This window comes from Rhinoraja longicauda, chromosome 41, assembly GCF_053455715.1.
Source record: "Rhinoraja longicauda isolate Sanriku21f chromosome 41, sRhiLon1.1, whole genome shotgun sequence".
Lineage (NCBI taxonomy): Eukaryota > Metazoa > Chordata > Chondrichthyes > Rajiformes > Arhynchobatidae > Rhinoraja > Rhinoraja longicauda.
Window position 1 is genome coordinate 12,709,602 of NC_135993.1, and position 20,522 is coordinate 12,730,123.

General features: G+C 42.7%; 1 protein-coding gene across 5 annotated transcripts in view; it reads left to right on the top strand.

Moving 5' to 3' along the window:
• The first annotated feature begins 3,171 nt into the window (after positions 1–3,171).
• LOC144611871 (ryanodine receptor 1-like) overlaps positions 3,172–20,522 on the top strand; it is a 479,550-nt gene continuing 462,199 nt past the window's right edge. For all 5 annotated transcript variants that reach the window (XM_078431182.1, XM_078431183.1, XM_078431185.1 and 2 more), the window contains exon 1: positions 3,172–3,271. In XM_078431182.1, coding sequence (XP_078287308.1) covers positions 3,224–3,271 — 48 coding nt within the window. In that variant the 5' untranslated portion in view covers positions 3,172–3,223. The remainder of the gene's footprint in view (positions 3,272–20,522) is intronic.

The following is a 20,522-nucleotide window of genomic DNA, read 5'->3' on the forward strand; positions in this document are numbered from 1 at the left end:
AACCCCCTTCCCTCCCCTTCCACCCCCTCACCTCCCCTCTCACACCTTTTTATCTCCCACATCCACCCCTTCCATCCCACCCGCACCCCATCCCTCACCTCCCCCCACTTCACCTCCCCCTCTCTCACCTCCCACCCCCTTCCCTCTCCTCCAATCCCCTCTTCCCTCTCTCCCCTCCCTCACCTCCAACCCCTCCTCCCTCACCTCCCACCGCTCCTCCCTCACCTCCCACCCCCCTACCTCCCTCCCTCCCACTCCCCCTTCCCTTACCTCCCACCCCTCCCTCCCCGCCCACCCCCTCCCTCACCTCCCATTCCCCCTCCCTCACCTCCCATTCCCCCCATCCTCACCTCCCATCCCCCTCATCTCCCACTACCCTCCCTCCCTCCCTCACTCACCTCCCACCCACCCCTCCCTCACCCACCTCCCACATACCCCTCCCTCACTCACCTCTCACCCACCCCTCCCTCCCTCCCTCACCTCCCACCCACCTCTCCCTCACCTCCCACTCACCCCTCACCTCCCACCCCTCCCTCACCTCCCACCCACCCCTCCCTCACCTCCCACCCACCCCTCCCTCACTCACCTCGCACCCACCCCTCCCCTCCCCTCCCTTCCCTCACTCTCTCCCTTCCTCCACTACCCTCCCTTACTTTCTGAAGATTGACACAAAATGCTGGAGTAACTCAGTGGGACAGGCAGCATCTCTGGAGAAAAGGAATGGGTGACGTTTCGGGTCGACACCTTTCTTCATACTGTGAGTCAGGGGAGAGGGAGACCAGAGATATGGGAGGAAATGCAGAATGCTGAGGGGAAGGTGACAATGAAGCATACAATTTGTCAAATTAATCAGGAGAACAGTGAAACTAGGACTACTAGGGTGGGGGAGAAACAGAGAGAGAAAAAAAACAAGGGTTACTTGAAGTTAGAGAAATCAATAATCATGTCGCTGGGTCGTACGCTGCCCAAGCGAAATAGAGTCATAGTTTCACTGTCCTCCTGATTAATTTGACAGATTGTATGCCTCATTGTCACCTCCCCCTCAGCCGACAATGAACCATTCTGCATTTCCTCCCATATCTCTGGTCTCCCTCTCCCCTGATACAGTGTGGAAACAGGCCCTTCGGCCCAACTTCCCATACTGGCCAACATGTCCTAGCTACCCTAGTCCCACTTGCCTGCACTTGGTCTCCAAACCTGTCCTATCCATGTACCTGTTCAGCTGTTTCTTAAACGATGGGATAGTCCCAGCCTCAACTACATCCTCTGGCAGCTTGTTCCATACACCCACCACCCTTTGTGTGAAAAAGTTACCCTTTGGATTCCTATTAAATCTTTTCCCCTTCACCTTTAACCTATATCATCTGGTCCTCAATTCCCCTACTCTGGGTAAAAGACTCTGTGCATCTCCCCGATCTATTCCACTCATAATTTTGTACACCTCTATAAGATCTCCCCTCATCCTCCTACACTCCATGGAATCGAGACCTAGCCTACTTAACCTCTCCCTTTAGCTCACACCCTCCAGTCTTGGCAACATCCTCGTAAATCTTTTCTGAACCCTTTCAAGCTTGACAATTTCAACTTCAAATATGAGGTCCTGTTCCTCCAATTAGCGTTGAGCCTCATTTTTGACAGTGAAGGAGGCCCAGGACTGAAAGGTCAGTATGGGAATGGAGGACTTAAAAGTCTTTATCAACCAGGAGATTGTATTCTCTTTCTCTTTCTCTTGCTCTCTCTCTTTCTCGCGCTCTCACTCTCTTTCTCTACCTTTCTTCCTCTCTTCCCCTCTCTCTTATTTCACTCTTTCTTTTCAGTTTCTCACTCTATTGCTCTCTCTTTCACACCCTTCATCTCTCCCTCTTTTTTCTCGATCTCTTTTTCTTTCGCTCCTTCTTCCCCTCTCTCTTTCACTCTCTTTATCTCCCTCTTTCTCTTCCTCTTTCTATCCCTCTCATTTTCTCTTTCCGCCCTATATTTCTGTCTCTCTCTCCATTTCACTCTCACTTTCCTCCCTCCCTTACTCCTTTGCCCAGGTGTCTTGCATCTTGTGGTCATTACTTCCGAAGAGTCCACCAGGGACCATACTGGAAGTATCCTCTACCCACTAGGGACAACTTTTAACACTATCCTATACCCACTGGGGACAACTTTTACCACTATCCTACACCCACTAGGGACAACTTTTAACACTATCCTATACCCACTAGGGACTTCTTTTAACACTATATTACACCCACTAGGGACAACTTTTAACACTATCCTATACCCACTAGGGACTTCTTTTAACACTATATTACACCCACTAGGGACAACTTTTAACACTATCCTATATCCACTAGGGACTTCTTTTAACACTATATTACACCCACTAGGGACAACTTTTAACACTATCCTATACCCACTAGGGACAACTTTTAACACTATATTACACCCACTAGGGACAACTTTTACCACTATCCTATACCCACTAGGGACAACTTTTAACACTATCTTACACCCACTGGGGACAACTTTTAACACTATCTTGTACCCACTAGGGACAACTTTTAACACTATCCTACACCCACTGGGGACAACTTTTAACACTATCCTACACCCACTGGGGACAACTTTTAACACTATCCTGTACCCACTAGGGACAACTTTTAACACTATCCTACACCCACTAGGGACAACTTTTAACACTATCCTATACCCACTAGGGACTTCTTTTAACACTATATTACACCCACTAGGGACAACTTTTAACACTATCCTATACCCACTAGGGACTTCTTTTAACACTATATTACACCCACTAGGGACAACTTTTAACACTATATTACACCCACTAGGGACAACTTTTAACACTATCCTACACCCACTAGGGACAACTTTTAACACTATCCTACACCCACTGGGGACAACTTTTACATTTATCAAGCCAATTAAGCTGCAAACCTTTGGCGTGTGAACGGTCTGTCGGTGGGCGGGTGTCGGCTGTGCGGTGGGCAGTCGGTGCTCGTGCGTTGGCCGTTCGGTTGGTGGGCGTGCGGTGGGCGGGGCAGTGGGGGGGGGGGGGGGCAGTGGGCGGTCGGTGGGCGGGGCGTGGGCGGTCGGTGGGCGGGGCAGTAGGCGGCGCGCTGGGTTGGCGCGCGGGGAGACTGGCAGGCGCGCGATGCTGCGACCGTTAGTCCGGCACCAGCGGCGGACGGGGAGAGAGCGTGCGCGCGGATAAACCATGGCCGAGGGCGGTGAAGGAGAAGAGGAGATTCTGTTCCTGAGAACAGTAAGTGAATCGGAGCAGCACTTCAATAATTTAGTGTCGCATCGTCGGTGGGTGTTAATCCTGGCTGGTGAAGGTGCTCCTTTAGTATGAAAGCCGTTGTGTATTATATAAAATATAATGGAATGAGTATGGATAGGATATATTGTTAGGATATAAATATCTATTAAATCCCATCTTAAAATTGCACTTTATTCTTTGAGCATTGGAGTTTAGGCTGACAAGAAAATTTGGAGCGAAATGCTGCAAGATGCTCGCTCTTTAAATAAAAAAATCTGACTCATGCCTCGCTATATATAATTGGCACTTGGGATGAATGTTAAAGGCTGTGGTTGAATGACAACCAAGAATCATTCCCTCAAGATTTAAAATGGGAAAGTAGAAGCAGTGCGTTAAATACTCTCAGGTGCAGTGAAATTGGGAACGTTATGTTGGCTTTAATCCAATAATTGACCTCTTTCATTTATTTGTTCGGATTTTGCTTCTATCATAACAACTGGTGTAGTTTGAGTCAAAGTGAAATTTGACTTTTGGTTTACCAAAGGTGAAAATAAACTTCCATAAAGTAACCGACAATTGTGTCTCATTAATATTAACTGAGTTAAAATGTAAACTATATGTTAATATTTTAAACAATTTTTTTTGACTGAAATGGTATCTTTAAAAGAGTTTGCTTATGAAAACTGGTTGTCCAAAATTTGTTTAGGAGGCAGACAAATCGATTGAAGTCCTGCAAGACATACAAGTGTGAATGTTTATTATTTGAATGTGTGTGGAAAGTGCATTTAAAATACTACATTAAACATCCAAGAGCTGGCTGTAGTTATCCAGTTTTATTTTGGTGACTTGGATTCACAATTCCAAGATTTTTAAATTAGATTTCAATGATATCTGGAAAACTTTCATATTTCTATCTAAAGCACTGCAAATACATGATTTTAAATTAACTGTTTCAAATTGCAGCACTGCCTGTGCTGAGAATGCACATTCTGTGTTATATATAGTTGGTGTAATAAATCTGTGGAGGGAGATTTTGTTGCCTGCTTTCATTGCTTCCCCCCTCAGCTAGAAAGAGCCTGTTGCTGTTGCCCTAATTCTGATGTCATTTTTGTTTCATGATTTGTGACTTGCATACTAAATTCTCATATGGTTAAGATAGAAAATTAGATCCGACCTTTTGGAGGACATTAGGGATGCTAACGATAATCCCCTTCTGAAAAAAATTATCCAGTTTATCTTTTCTCATGCCCTGAAGGGATTCACTTCTTCTTGACTACACGTCCAGCTAGCCATTTCCTCATGACTGTGAACATTGACAGGCTCTCAGATGGCAAGAAAAAGTGGTATTTCAAATAGCCTGGATCCTGTCCTCACCTGACACATGTGTAGATGTAATGCAAGCATGGGTCTTTGAAATGTGAAAGGAACAGGATTCTTCTCCTGAAGGTGTCATTACCTTCTGTAGCATCACTATTGTAGCTGGTGATATAAGGCATTGAAATGGGGAAATGCTGGGCTCCTTTATAAAATATGTCAAAGCTAAGTACTTCAAGAATGACAGTCATAGAGTGATACAGTGTTGAAACAGGACCAACTAGCCCACACCGGCCAACATGTCCCAGCAAAACTTGTCCCACCTGCCTGCGTTTGGTCCATATCCCTCCAAACCTGTCCTATTCATGTGCCTGTCTAACTGTTTATTAAATGTTGGGACAGTCCCTGCCTCAACTACCTCCACTGGCAGCTTGTTCCATACACCCATCACCCTTTGTGTGAGAAAGTTACCTCTCAGATTCCTATTAAATCTTTTCCCCTTCACCTTAAACCTATGTCCTCTGTTCCTTGATTCACCTACTCTGGGCAAGGGACTCTGTGCATCTACCCGATCTATTCCTCTCATGACTGGATTGATTCAAATTAACATGAATAGGACAAGAATGTCATGCTGGACAAATGTACTGGAATTCTTTTGAGGATGTAATTAATGGAATAGATGAAGAAGTTGTGTGTTTTGAGACTGAGACACTTTCGATAAAGATTTCATGTAAAGCTCTTGTTAAAGATTGGGGAGTAAGTACTGATGTAGATAGATAATTGGTTGGTTGACAGGATACTGAGGAGAAATAAATGTGTCCCCAGTTATTTATAATGTAGATGTAGGAAGGAAATGTTGTATACCCATGTTTGCAGTGACATAAAGCTGGATGAGAAAGATGTAGGGCAATTCCAGTGTGATTTGGACAGGCTGAAGAAATGAGCAGATTCATATCAGATTCATTATAATGTTAATAATTGCAAGGTTATCCACTTTGGCGGCAATTACAGAATCCCAAATTTTTATCTGAACAGTGATAGTCGCGGAAAGATATGTAAACAGTCTCTTGTGTCCTTGTGCACCAATCAATGAAAATAAATGTACAGGTGCAGCAGTGATTAAAATGGCATACGATACAAAACAGTGCAGTCCAGGAACAGGCCCCTTGGTCAACAGTATCTGTGCCAAACGATGCCAAATTAAATTAAACTCCCGGCTGCACATAGTCCACTCCCCTCCATTCCCTGAATATCCGCATGCCTGTCTAAAAGCCTTTTAATTGCCACAATTGCTTCTGCTATCACTCTGGCAGTGTGTTCTACACACCTACTACTTCCTGTTTTGTATAAAGAAAGTTGCTTTACACATCTCCTTTGAAATTTCTTCCTCTGACTTTAATGCTATGTCTTCTAGTATTTGACATTTCCACCCTGCGGAATAAAAGATTCTCAATGCCTACTGCATCTTTGCCTCTCATAATTTTATTAACTTCTAATGTTTGTTCACTCAGCCTCCAAAGCTCCAGAGAACAATACCTCGGTTGTCCAACCTCTACTTGCAGATAATATGCTGTAATCGGGCACATCCTTTCTATTGTAATCTCTCCAAAGGCATCACATCCTTCCTGAAATTGAGTGACAGAACTGCACACAATGCAAATGCAACTGTTGTTGGATTTAATGGATAGAGGGTTCAGGTATGGAGGCAGAGATATCATGCCATTATACCATGGTTTACGGATATTATTATGCTTCGTGCAGTTTTGGTCTCCTTGGCATGGTGCACCAGACAGTGCATTTTTATGACAGTATGGCATACCAGCACCTCTAAAGTTTAAAATTTTGATTTTCCAATTTTTAGAATTTCTAATATTATGAAAAGGTTATTAAAGTTTAAAATGTATTAAATACGAAAGTTGGAATAGCCCTTAACCAGCTTGAGCAGCTTTGGGATGATGATCATCTGTAGCTGCCAACAGCAACAGATATGTACCGGCACCTTTTGTCTTCAAAAACAAGCACTCACTGCTTGTTACTCTGATTACTCGACTGGAAAGTTAATGTATGAAGAGAGAGTGGATCAATTGCACTTGAATTCACGAGAGTGTGGAAGAATCTGAGGGGAACTTATAGAAACATACATAAATCTTAAAAAGACTGGGAAAACTAGGTACTAGGAGCTTATTCCCAAAGGTTGGGAGTGTCCAGGACCAGTCGTCACAGTCTAAGAATAAGGGGGAAGGCTGAGGTGAGGAAAGATTTCTCCTAAAATTTTCTATCAAAGAAAAAAGCTGAAGGCAAATCATATTCAAAGGGTTATATATTGTTGACCAGAGTACTTAGTTACAGCTTATCCCCATTGTCACCCCAGTTTAATGTATTGGAGACATCCCCTGGCCCACCCTAACTTCTATTCCCTCCATCAACTTGTAAGATTGGTTCTGGCTGGGCTTAAAAACAAACATCTTTGGAGAACTTTGTCTTATGAATCTGAGTTCTTTGAAGAAATAACTAAAATGGTCAACGGGGCAAAGCCATTGTATGGACTTCAGAAAGAAAGGCATTTGATAAGGTTCCGTATGGTAGATTGCTCTGGAATATTAGATGACATGGGATCCAGGGAGAGCTAACCAACTGGATAGAGAATCGGCTTCATGGAAGAAAGCAGAGGGTGATATGGAAGGTTGATTTTTGAACTGGAGGCCTATGAGTAGTGGTGTGCCTCAGGGATTGGTGTTAGGCCCATTGTTGATGTGGCTGAAATGAACAATTTGGATGAGAATGTACAAGGCAATATTGAATAAGTTTGCAGATGACGAGTGGGTGCTTTTGAAGATGGTTATCAAAATGATAACAGGATCTTTATCAGTTGGGTAAGGAGACTGAGGGACAGTTAATGGAGTTTAATGTAGATAAGTGTGAGATGTTGCATTTTGGGAAGTAAACCAGAGTAGACCTCCACAGCAAATGGCAAGGTTCTGGTGGATGTTGGGGAACAGAGGGATCAAGGATTGCAAGTACATGTTCCTTGAAAGTGGCGTCACAGATAGATAGATAGATAGGGTGGTCAAGATTCCTTTGGTACAGCCGCCTTCACCAGTATTGAGTATAGAGGTTGGGATGTTATGCGACAGTTGTGCAAGATGTTTGTGAGGCCACCTTTGTAGTATTGTGTTCAGTTTTGGTCACCCTGCAATAGGAAGGCTGTTGTTAAGCTGGAAAGAGTACAGAGAACATTTACGAGGATATTGCCAGGGCAAAAGCACCTGAGCTCTTGGGAGAGGTTTGACAGGCTAGTACTTTATCCCTTGTAGTGCAGGACGATAAGGGGTGATCTTAAGAGGTGTATCGGATCATGAGGGGAATAGACAGGGTACATGCCCAGTCTCTTGCCCAGAATAGCAGAATCAAGAATCAGGAAACAAGTGTAAGGTGAGAGGGGAAAGATTTAATAGGAACCTTAGGGGCAATGTTTTCACCCAGAGGGTAGTGGGTATATGGAATGAGCTGTAAGATACTATAATACTATATAAGGCAGGCACTTTAAAAGTCAATTGGACATACGTGGATAGGAAAGGTTTAGAGAGATATATATGGGCCAAATGCAGTCCGGTGTGACTAGTGTAGATGGGTAATCTTGGTTGACATGGGCAAATTGGGCCGACGGGCCTGGCTGTATGACTCTGACTCCATTACATGTTCTGGTGACAATTCAGATCAGGACTCTTCAGACTGATTGTGAAGAGTGGGGAAGAAAGTTGAAAGAGTGGAGAGGCATGACAAAGTCTGGCAGGTCATGGGTTGATAGGGTGATGGGGGGTTTTGATAGGCAGATGGTGGATAAAGGCCCATGATGAAAGCCATCAGTCATTTCAGATTCAATATTAATTGACCATACCTCTGCATTTTAGATCTTAGTGTCTGTAACTTTTCAATTTTGAAAACAATTATTTGAAATATTGAATCTTTCTTTGTTCAGGTGTGATCTGATCTGACATATTTTTTCAAGATTTTCTGTATTTTGTTCTCTATTATGTAAAATATCCAAGTTTTTGAAGAATATTGTGTTCTCGTATATCTTTGCCTTATTGACCCACAACTGGCGACACATTAATTAATCAGCTCATTTTTTGGGTGGCTTTTGCCCTTTGTTGGACTATAACTGGATGGATGAGAACTGGATGGACTATTTGGCATTGACCTAGATTTAGACAGAATCATTTTTCCACCAGCATGGTCAACTCTGCAACTAGGAACAGAGGGGTTGAAGGTGAGATAGCAGTTTCCAAGACAGTTGAGCAACAACCTGAGGAACAATTTTAAGTAATTTCTACAAAGACCTCACTTTCCCCCTTCCCTTTCTTCCTCAAACCCCACCCCTTTATTTTCTCTTACCCACCCACCCCTCCCTGAACCCTGGCTGACCTTGCACCACTTTCTCTCCTCTGCCTTCATTCTCCCCTCCAGCTTCACAATTCACAATTTTTCTATCCTCGAGCTTCACAATTTGCAATTCTTTATCCTTTTGGCTCACACTTTTTTCTGCTCAATCTGCTAATCAAAAAAGAAACACGTTGCCTGAGTTCACCTATTACTGACCATGTTTGACTGTTCCTCACTTCCAGCTTCCCACCCCCCACCCTTGCAATTAGTCTGATGATGTGTCCCAACCCGAAACATCACCTATCTATCTTCTCTGGAGATGCTGCTTACCCACTGAGTTACTCCAGCTTTTGTCTTTGGTAAACCAGTATCTGCAGTTCCTTGGTATTACATTCCTCAATCCAAACTGTTCAAGGACAAGTACAACATTGGAGTTATCTGCTAATTGGAAAATTGCCCAAATGTCTTATACAGAAAATGCAGAGCTGAAATAAAAGTGGAGGTAGTGCAGCCTCTCCATCCTGACCATCAGTGCCAGCTCCTCACTGAAAAATTATGTCTGACAGTTGAGGAAGGACAGCAGCTGCTTCTCAACAGGATCCACAAGACAACGCTATTATTAGCAGCTACAAACTTTAAAAAAACCCTCTAAAGCTTGTTTAGGAAGGAACTGTTTAAACTGGAGGTAGACACAAAAAGCTGGAGTAACTCGGGTTCTGTAAATTATTTTATCAATAATGACCTAGTATTCATTTTGGGCATTCTTGTCTGCCGAGCCTCTGATTCCTTTGTACATTAAAAAAAAATTATGCAGCATTTTTGCTGGAATCTTTATCTTCAGAAAAGTGTTAGAAAGTGTTGGCAACATGTTAGCAGATCTTAATCTGCTCACCGGTGATTGGTTTATATTTCACTAAGAGAATTTGGCTCCAGGCCACTCAGTTCTGGTACTGCTTAGAAGGGTTGAGTACCAGGAGTGACATGAAGATGGTTGTCCTTGATGTGGCAATATTTACTGAGCATGACATCAAAGAATTGTAGTAAAACTGATGCAAATGGAGACTAAGTAAAAGGACTCCATTATTTAGAGTCATAGCTTACATTTTGGAAGGTAATTTAAAGGTTGTTAAAGTGCAATTATTTCAGCTCCCAACATTTTGCCGGGCAGCGTTTGTGGACCAAGCTACCTTCGACTTCTTCAATGATCTTCATTCGTAAGATCAGAAGTGGAGGTATTCACTCAAGATTAAACAATGTTCAAATCCACGGTACTCAAAAAGTGAAGAAATGGATGCCTGCATACAACAATAATCAGACAGATCTGAGTGCCACATCATCTTCAAAGTGTTTTAAAACATAAAAGTGAAGTTTTTTTATGTTTTCATTGGAACTTTGTATTATGTTATTAGCAGGCCATTTGATTTGAAAGGAAGAGGAATTTAATGACCCAATCATTAAAATTGATATTTTAAAATTGATGGTCTTTGGGAAATTTTATTAAAGGTGCCTTAATTTAATTTTCCTTTTTGGAAACAATTATTACATTTACTAACATCAAAACACGTTGAAAGATTTTGTTGCAGAAGTGGATAGTTAAGTGTTAAGAATTTGGAGTATTGTCTTCAATTTTCATCACCCTGCAAACGGGAGGATGTATTTAAGCTGGAAAGAGTGCGGTGAAGATTTACAAAGATGCTGCCAATACTCCAGAACCTGAGCTGCAGGCGAAGGTTGGGCAGGCTGTGACTTTATGTCTTGGAAGGCAGGGGGATGAAGGGTGATCATACAGAAGTGTATAAAATGTTGAGGGGAATAGATTGCCATCTACCCAGAGTAGGGATATCAAGAGCCAGGTTAGAGCTCGGTGCAGGAGGTTAGGAATTCTAGAGGCAGTCAATAGAGAACACAGTCTTCTTTGGGAATGACTCCACATGCTCAGCAAAACGAAAACACAATCTGCATTTGGAATCCTATGACAGAAACAAGTCCCTTGGCCTACACTGTCCATGTTGACCATCAAGCATCCATCTATAACATTTACCACCAAGGTCTGTAGTCCTCCTTGCCTTGGTGATTAAAGTGCTCGTCTAGATGCGAGGTGGGTGAGGGAGTGGGTGGGGGGGGGGGGGGGGGGGGGGGCGGAGCGGAGATAGAGGAGGAGAGAAGGTTCATTCCCCAAGTGGTCCACATCGTGATTTTTAATGTTCTGTAATGCCACATCATATGCGCTTGAGTTAAGAAGCACAATTTGTAAAAAAAATGTTGATTCATTCAATTTTATACCACCATATCTCAAATTCCTAGGTAGTAAATTGGATTCTATAACCCAAGTGGCTGTCACACAGGGCTCGCCTATATTTATTAAACTTGGAGAGTCACTGCATCCACCATGCTCTTAGGCAGTGCATTCCAAATTCAAACCACCCTCTCGATAAGAAAATCCTTGTATCCCCTTTCCCCTCTCTACTTCCTTCTTGTGTTAAGCGTATGCAGGTTTGCTTTTAGATGCCTCTGCCATTGCAAATGGTTTACTACCAGCCTTATCATATGCTTTGCCAAAGTCCATGCAGACTATGTTAAACGCAATGCCCTAATCTAGATAGTTAGTTTCATCTTTGGAAGCGCAGGACTTCCCATGAACAAAGCCACAGTGATCAATCATGATAAATTCTAGCTATCTAAGTATAGATTCATCCTGTTCTCTGATTTTATCCAGTAATATTTGGACCATCGACAAAAGACTTATTGCCCTCTAATTATCTTGACTGACCCTTGCCACTGGCCAATGAAAATTAAAAATTATCAGAGCCACAGGTGTTTTCAGCCTTCCCCAGCATGGGGATAGAGCCACCTTTATGTATGCTATGACATCTACTTTTAATGAAAACATGCACTAGAATATCTATTTGCCTTTTATTGTTATGACTGTATGGCAAATGAAGTTCCTCGTATGTTGCAAAACATACTTGGTTAATAAAGTATTATTGTGATTGTGATTCCCTACCTCAAGTTCTAGCTACGATGTTTCTCTCCTAAGTGAATACGGAAGGGAAGTATTCATACGATGGTCCACTCAATCTCTGGTTACCCTCTTGATCTTAATATCAAGCCCACAATGTTCTTTGAAATCCAGGGTTCCCTGGACTTGCTGTTACTTGTACTTTACATATATTCTTTTGGGAATATGCTGGTTCTCAACTCGCTCAATTTTGCTTTTAAAAGACTTCCACTTGTCAATGAACTGTACAGCATGGAAACAGGCCCTTTAGTCCACTTTGTCCATGCAAACCAAGTTGACCCACTTGCTGGTCGCTTTTGGCCCAGAGCCTTTTAAACCTTTCCTATCCCTATATCTGTCAAAATGTCTCTTAAAGATCATAATTATTCACTTCTGTAGCTTCCTCTTGTAGCTCATTCCCAGTGTAGGTGTGAGTGAAAACGTTGTCTCTGAGATCCCTCCTAATTCTCTCCCCTGTCTACTCTTCTGCACCCTTTCCAACTTAATGATGTCCTTGCTGTAGATGAATGATAAGAAGTACACGGTGTACTCCCATTGTGGTTTCACCAACTACTTCTACAACATCATGTCACAAACTTCTACTCTATACCGTTCAATGGTTCTTATTTGTCACGTCTGCACTGCACAGTGGAATTTTTTTGCATAGCTCATACATGCACAAATTGTCATATTTTGGTGCCATTTACAAAAGAAAGAGTCCAAAGTCCGGTTCATATGCTGGATATGCGCCCCCACTCCAGGTAAGCCTAAAGCTGCTGCAGGACCTGCTCAGCCACCCTCGACCAGCTCGGTCTGAGAACCGATGTCCCTCTCCTTGCCCGAGTGCATTTATGTTTGGGGTTGCCTCCTGATAGTGACCTTGAGGTGCTGGAGGCAATAGCCTCATCCCTCCCCTACTGGCCCTCTCCTCTCATCTATCGTTACCAGTGGCTCACTCCTCTTCTACTCTCTGGTCTTTGGGGCCGAACTCGGTGGCTTTCGAGCTTCCCCTGCAGGCAATGGCATGCCGGGTCCTCCTTAGCAGCCGCGAACCAGGTCTACCGCCACATGTAGGTCTTGGTTCGCGGTGGCCCACCGGGTCTTCGTTTGGGACGGCCTGCCGGGCCCATCCTTGCAGCACATCCTGGGAGGTTTCTGCCCTCCTAGATTCAGCATTCATCTCTACAACTGGATCCTTGACTTCCTTTCACAAAGGAAGATGGTTGTGCTCGGTACAGATCAATGACTCCGGTTCTGAAACATCATTGCAAGAATTCTTCAGGGACGTGTCCTAGAACCATCCATCATCAACTACTTCAATGACCTTCCAGAAGTTGGGACATTCAATTCCATTCACAACTTCTCAGTCAATGAAGCAATCCATTTCCAGGCCTGGTGGTTCAAGACAGTGTCAGAAAGGTGTCATAAGGGCCCTCTGAACTTGCCTTCAAATGTCAGATTAAGTATATATTTTCTAAGCATTACAAAGATTGTATTGCAGCAGCAGTGACCACCGCCGGACTTGTTTACAGCATTAACCGGGCAGGCTCAGCATGCTTTGTGTTTCATTGAAGGCAAGCGTGCAAAGGACCTCTTCACCAACCTGTTTACCTGGCTCACCACTTTCATCTGTATTCCCAGATCCTTCTATTCTGCATCACTCTCCAGCATTCCACCATTTACTGTGAAATTCCTGTCCTGGTTTGACCTACCAAAGTGCAACTTCTCACATTTTATGTGCCATTATGTGTTAAACGTTATGTGCCATTCTATGGCCCACCTTCTCAACTGATGTAGATCTTGTTCTAAACTTGGATATTCCTCCTCACTGTATTATTGTTGGTTCTATATTTACCTGCAAATAGCGGTTCCAAATCTGTATTTGCTAGGTTCTGAAGCGTGATGTTGAAATCTGTCTTTCCCTTGATTTATAATCTTAATTTATCCCTTATCCTTATCCCTTTCTATAATTTCCTTGACATTTATAATGTGGACATTATGTTTGGATTCTTCAGTGCAATAAAGAGTATATGTGAATGTAGAATGCAGGACACGAGGATGGAAGAAGTGTACATGAATCACTGTTTCTATTCTTGATGGTGCAAAGGGAAGAGGTGAAAGCACAGGAGCTGTATCTTAATTGTGTGGGAGAGTATATATATATTCCTTTATTTGTCCCACACCGGGGAAATTTACAGTGTTACAGCAGCAAAGTGGATAGCAAGAGATCATTCATTATAAATAAAAGTAAAGACAAGGATAAATTGTCATCAATTTACTGTGTATTCCTTGACTGTTACTGTTGACTCGTCTGCTGGGAGCAATGCTGGTTGTGCAGTCTCACAGCAGCGGGAAGGAAGGACCTCCTATATCTCTCCTTCACACCTTGAAACAAAGAGTAGTGTTGGGAATAGGAATGTAGGGCTTTGCAAAGTTGTCAGTTAAAATGCCTTTAAGCTTTTAAAGGATGTACCACACGTCAAATGGCCCTCTTCCAGCTGCCTGGAACTATTGGGGTTTATTGATGTATGTATCAATCATAGGGTGTGGGGAAGGTGTGAAGGTTTGAATGCTTCCAGTGGTCATGTACCTGGCCATGCTGGTAAAGAATATTGCCCTCAAGAGGCATTTTCTTTGTGACAAGTGGTTACAATGATTCTTCAGGATTTATGTAATTGTTAGAATGTTTCCAAGGAAGTCACTAAAAGAAGTAATACCACATGAGAACAGTTTTGAATGCCCCTCACAATTTCAGGAAAATGCAAGGGCTTTTCCATGCATGTGCTGATTAGATATCAAGACCAGCACATTCCACCAAGAAGGAGGAAAATAAGAATGATAAGGTGAGGGAACATTGGATAACTAAAGTTGTTGTAAATTTGGGCAAACTGAAGCATGTGAAAAGTTTAGAAAGATTAAATCGGGCAGCAACTTTTGATAAATATAATGCAAGCAGGCAATAACTTGTGGGCAATTAGACCAAAAATTGCATTAAAGAGGGAGGGAGGGAGGAAAGTGGGGGGGAAGGAGGGAGGGAGGAGGGAGGGGGGAGGGAGGGGGGAGGAAGGTGGTTGAGGGGGATGAAGAGGGGGACGGGGAAGTGGGGAGGGGGGTAGGAGGTAGGAGAGGGTGCTGCACCAATGCAGGAGAGGTTTGGGCCCAACGGGTCCACTTGGTCTAGTTACTATTACACCTGCACGACTTTGGAGTGAGGAGGAAACTAAAGATCTCGGAGAAAACCCACGCAGGTCACGGGGAGACCGTACAAACTCCATCCAGACAACACCCAGAGTCAGGATTGAACCTGGGTCTTTGGCGCTGTAAGGGAGCAGCTCTACCGCTATGCCACCGTGCTGACCGTGGGGGGGAGGGAGGTGCGGGGGATGGAGGGAGGGGGAAGGAAGGTGGATAAGGGGGGTTGAGGGGGATGGAGAGGGGGAAGAGGGGAGGGAGGTGGTAGGAGAGGGTCCTGCACCAATACAGGAGAGGTTTGGGCCCAACGGGTCCACTTGGTCTAGAATACATTAAAAACATGAGGGTAACCAGGGAGATGGCGGTTCCACTCGAGGATAATGGAATTCATGCTTGGAATCAGAGGATATTGGCAAGATACTAAAATAATATTTTACATCTGTGTTCACGAAGAAGGATGCGGAAAATAGTGAGAACAATCTGCCTGACCCGCTGAGTTACTCCAGCATTTTGTGTCTACCTAGGGAATACTAATATGCTAGGGCAGTTTTAGATCAAGAAGAAGTTGATGTTGGGGGTCTTGAAAAGCATTAAGTGGATATATCCTAGGGGCCTGATGGGATCTATCCCAGGCTGTTAAGAGAGGAGATTGCAGGGGTAATTGATGAGGATTTTGTATCCTCTCGCAAAAGGTGAGATCTTGGAGGATCGGAGAGTCGTCTTTGTTGTTCCTTTGTTTAAGAAGGAGCCATGGATTAATCTGGAAAATTATAGGCCAGTAAGGCTCACATCAGTGGTAGGCAAGTGGTTGGAAATTATTCTTTGGGATACGATTTAATCACATTTAGAAAAGCATGGGCTAATTAATAGCTTTGTCTGTGGAAGGTCATTTCTTACGAATTTGATTGAGGTTTTTCAGGAGGTAAAGAAGGGGATCAATGAGGATAGGGCAGTGGATGTTATCCATGGATTTTAGCAAGGCATTTGATAAAATCCCTCCTGGTAGGCTGACCCAGAAGATTTATACATGGGATCCATGGTGAGTTGATTGTTGGATTCTGAAATGGCTTATTCATATAAGACAAAGGGGTCTGGTGGAAGAGTGTCATTTAGGCTAGAGGGCTGTGAACAGGGGAGTTCTGCAGGGGTCTGTGATGGGACTTCTTTGCAATATATAAATGGCTTGGGTGTAAAGGTCAAAGGATTCGTTGGTAACTTTGCTGACGACAGGAAGGTGATCAGTGAGGAGAGCTGTCAATACTACAGGATATATATCGGATACAAAAACAGATGGATAAATGGCAGATAGAGTTTAATCTGAGCAATATTGCACTTTGGGAGGTCAAATGTAAGAAGAACGTATATAGTTAATGGCAGAACCCTTGCTGTACTGATGCACAGAGGGATGTTGGGGTCCAAGTCCATACCTCCCTGAAAGTGGCAATGCAAATAGATAGAATGGTAAATTCCTGAAAGAATAAAATTGAGAGGCATACATAGGGTATACGGTCAGGACCTTTCCCCAGGGTAAAAATATCAAAGACTAGAGGGCATATCTTTAGGGTGACAGGGGCAAAGTTTAATGGAGATGTGTGGGACAATTTAGTTAAAATACAGATTAGTTGGTGCTAGAATGCGCTACCAGGAGTGATGTTGGAAGCAGATATGATAGTGGCTTTTAAAAGATAGGCACATGGATGTGCTGGGAATGGAGAGATATGGATCACGTTCAGGCAGAGATTAGTTTAACGGCTTCATGTTTAACATGTATGTTGTGGGACATAGGGCCTATTTCCATGCTGTTGTGTTCTGTGTCTGCTCTTGTACCTCTATTTAAGAATTTTCTCATTAGATATGGCATACGGGTAACCACCTCTCTACAAAAGTGAGCAAAAACCTGAAGTTGCACGGATCAATGGTAGCAGCTGTGAATATTTCTGAAGCTGAGACTGATCTCAGTGGACAAAGCGGCCCAAGGAACCTTTTGAAGATTTATCTGGGGTTTTGCGAGAGCTCGCAGATCAAATTGCACAAAGAATGCAGCTTGTTGAGCTTTTAAATGCTTTTTAAGGGATGGGGTTTTTTGCGGAACCTGGTTGTCCTATGAATAACTAAGAACTGTCATTTTTCAGAGCAGTGAGGTTGGATGGCACCCTTTAGGCAAATGTGTGTTGCATTGCTGTTATGTTGTTCCCTTAAGCTCTAAATTAAAAGAAAGGTGCCATGGCAAACAAAATTCCTGTCAAAAACTAGGAATCTAATTTTCTAAGATATATATATATCTTTCACAGAAAGACCCAGAAATAGAAGCAATTTTGTAGTATTTTAGATTTAAATTATTTTAATTGTGCGGTCATTTTTGGCCCAATTCCGCTTCATTTTTTTTAGTTTAGGTGAATGTAATAAATGTCATAGAGAAACAAAATCCTTGGCTCATTGCATCCTTTAATGTTTAATACATCTGAATGTATTAACTGATTCACTTTATATCAACTGAGTGCTTAAATTTGCATGTCATGTAGAATTCTTTTCATACTTGTCTATGAAGAGAAAGCACTTTGCAGAACCTTCTGATAACCTTCTGCATCTATGTGAATTAGGCAGTTAATTTGTTATACTTATAAATATGGTCTAAATATGTCAGTTACCATGACATGGTCCATCTCTAACAAAATGAAATGAATGAGCTTCCATGATTAGAAATAAAACTCTAATGACATGATACAGCTTTGTTGACAGCGCAGAGGCTTGGAAATAGGCAGTCTACCATGTGGTACCATGTATTGTTCACAAAATCATTTAAGATAATTGGATATTATCTCTTATTTAGTTTAGGTCAAAACATAAACATGAGAAAGCTGGCATACAGAGATGTCAGATATCCATGACATGGGTACTGCAAATTTACAAACAAGCTATCTTGCATTGTTGAACAAAATGTGACTGCAAAATAAGAATAGAAACATTTTGAGATGCTTTGTAGTAGATTTTTTAAATCCTAGTTGGGACATGCTGCAGAACTTGAAGGCTTTTTGCGTTGATAATGACACTTATTTCGCAATTACCTGTGTAACGACTTGGATTGTTTATTAAAGATAACAGAAACATTGGGCTTCTTTTGCTTTCCACGAAACTAGTAATTTTGTAACCATATAAAAATGTTGGCTTGCACGTTCTATTGTTAACCAAGGAAAGTCAATTTCTAAATTTATAAACAAACTAAACCATGATTGGTCATTTCACATGTATAAAAATAAGTTCAATATAAATCAAAATTTGTTTTTTAATGAATTTAAATTTATTGTATTCAGTTACCAGCTTTGAAATTTGTTTTTGCACTTCTGAATATTTAGTGCCAAACGCTGCAGTAGAAATGGGTGTCGATGATGTGAGCTTACCCACGTGGGATGAAAAGAGCTGCAGCTGTTCAGTGATTCCTGTACGAATCAGCATGGAAGGCCTTGAAGTATTTCAGGGATGTGATACTTGATCAGCATGTGGGCCACTGCCATTTGCAACCCTTTCAAATGCCAAATCAGTGTAGTTCAGTGTAGTAATAGGGTGCTTTAGAATATACTTCTTATTTCCAGCTATCAATCAATCCTCAGACTTAGGCAAGATGGTGTTGATTGAAAAGTGATGAGGTGTATCTATTTAATTAATCAAAAGTTCACTCCTGTGCTCTTCAACATAATTTATTCTTAAAAAAGGTGTTTAAAAAAAACTCCCCAATTTTTCATTTGACAGTATTCCCACCACTGTCAAATTTGTAACTTAAAAACTGCCTCAATAACTACTGTCCGATGGCACTTGCATCCACCATGAAGTGCTTGAGAGGTTGGTTATAGCGCTGATCAACTACTGCCTCCGAGATGCCGTAGCACGGGAATGGGTCCATCGTGCCAACTTGTCTATACCAATCTAGATGCCCCGTTAGTCCCATCAGCCTTCTAAACCTTTCCTATCCATGTCCAAATGTCTTTTTTTCTTACAAATGTTTTGCAGAAGATTTTGTGTAATTTATGTACCACCTGGTGGCGCCAGCAATGGCTGCCTCGCCAACAGTCTATCCCTTCTTCTTCGTTGTTTTTTTAGTATGTGTTAAATGTATATTTTTAGTGTTCTTTAGTTTGTTTTATGAGGGGTTGGGGGAAACCTTTTCTAATCTCTTACCTTGACAGAGATGCGTTTTTTTTTCCCCGTCTCGTATCTCCGTCGGCACTGCGGCCTAACATCGAGGAGTTGGTTGCCTTTGCTGGAGACCGACTTTGAGAGCTCTACCGCAGGAGCCTGCGGACTTTAACATTGTGGAGTTTGGGGTCTCTGGTCAGAGACCCACTTCGGGAACTCCAAGCCGCAGGAGCTTCGACCACCCCGACGCGGGGGGGCTTCGACCGCTGCCTGCGGGAGCTTCGATCACCCCGACGAATGGTTCAACTGCCCCGACCGCAGGAGAAAAATGAGGGAAGGAGATTAAACTTTATTGCCTTCCATCACAGTGAGGAATCCGCTGTGGTGGATGTTAAGGTTAACTTTTATGTAGTTGTATGCCTTGTTGCTTTTTAAGTATAGCTGTATGGTCATTTGCATATCATTGTACCTTAATTGGTACACGTGACAATTTTCCCTCTCGTTTCCCACAGTGTCGTCGAATATATTTATTCAAACCCGAGAGATTTGTCTACCTCGTACACTTCAGGACCTTCAGCACCTCCTCAACCATAGTAGTGACTGTTCAGTATAAGAAAATAACTGCAGATGCTGGTACAAATCGATTTATTCACAAAATGCTGGAGTAACTCAGCAGGTCAGGCAGCATCTCGGGAGAGAAGGAATGGGTGACGTTTCATGTCTGTTTAAATGCCTATTAAATGTATCTGCTTCCACTACTTCCCCTGGCAGCATATTCTGGGCATCTAACACTGTGTTTCTAAAAAAAAAATCTTGCCTTGTATTTCTCCTTCAAACTTCACCCTCTCACTTTAAAACTATGCCTTCCTGTATTTGACATTTCCAACATAGACTCTGACTATGTTGCAAATCTATGCCTCCTGTAATGTTTTATATACTTCCATCAGGTCTCTCTTCAGCCTTTGGCACTTCAGAGAAAACGATTCAAGTTTGTCCAACCTCTCCTTGTAGCTAATACTCTAACCCAGACAGCATACCGGTAAATTTCTTTTACACCCTTTCCATAGCCTCATCTTTCCTGCGGAGACCAAAACTGCACACAATAAGCTGCAATAAACTGCAACTGCAATATGAGCGTGGAAAAAGGCCATTCGGCCCAACTTACCCACACCGACCAACATGTCTCTACTAGTCCCACCTGCCTATGGTTGGCCCATATCCCTCTAAACTTGTCCT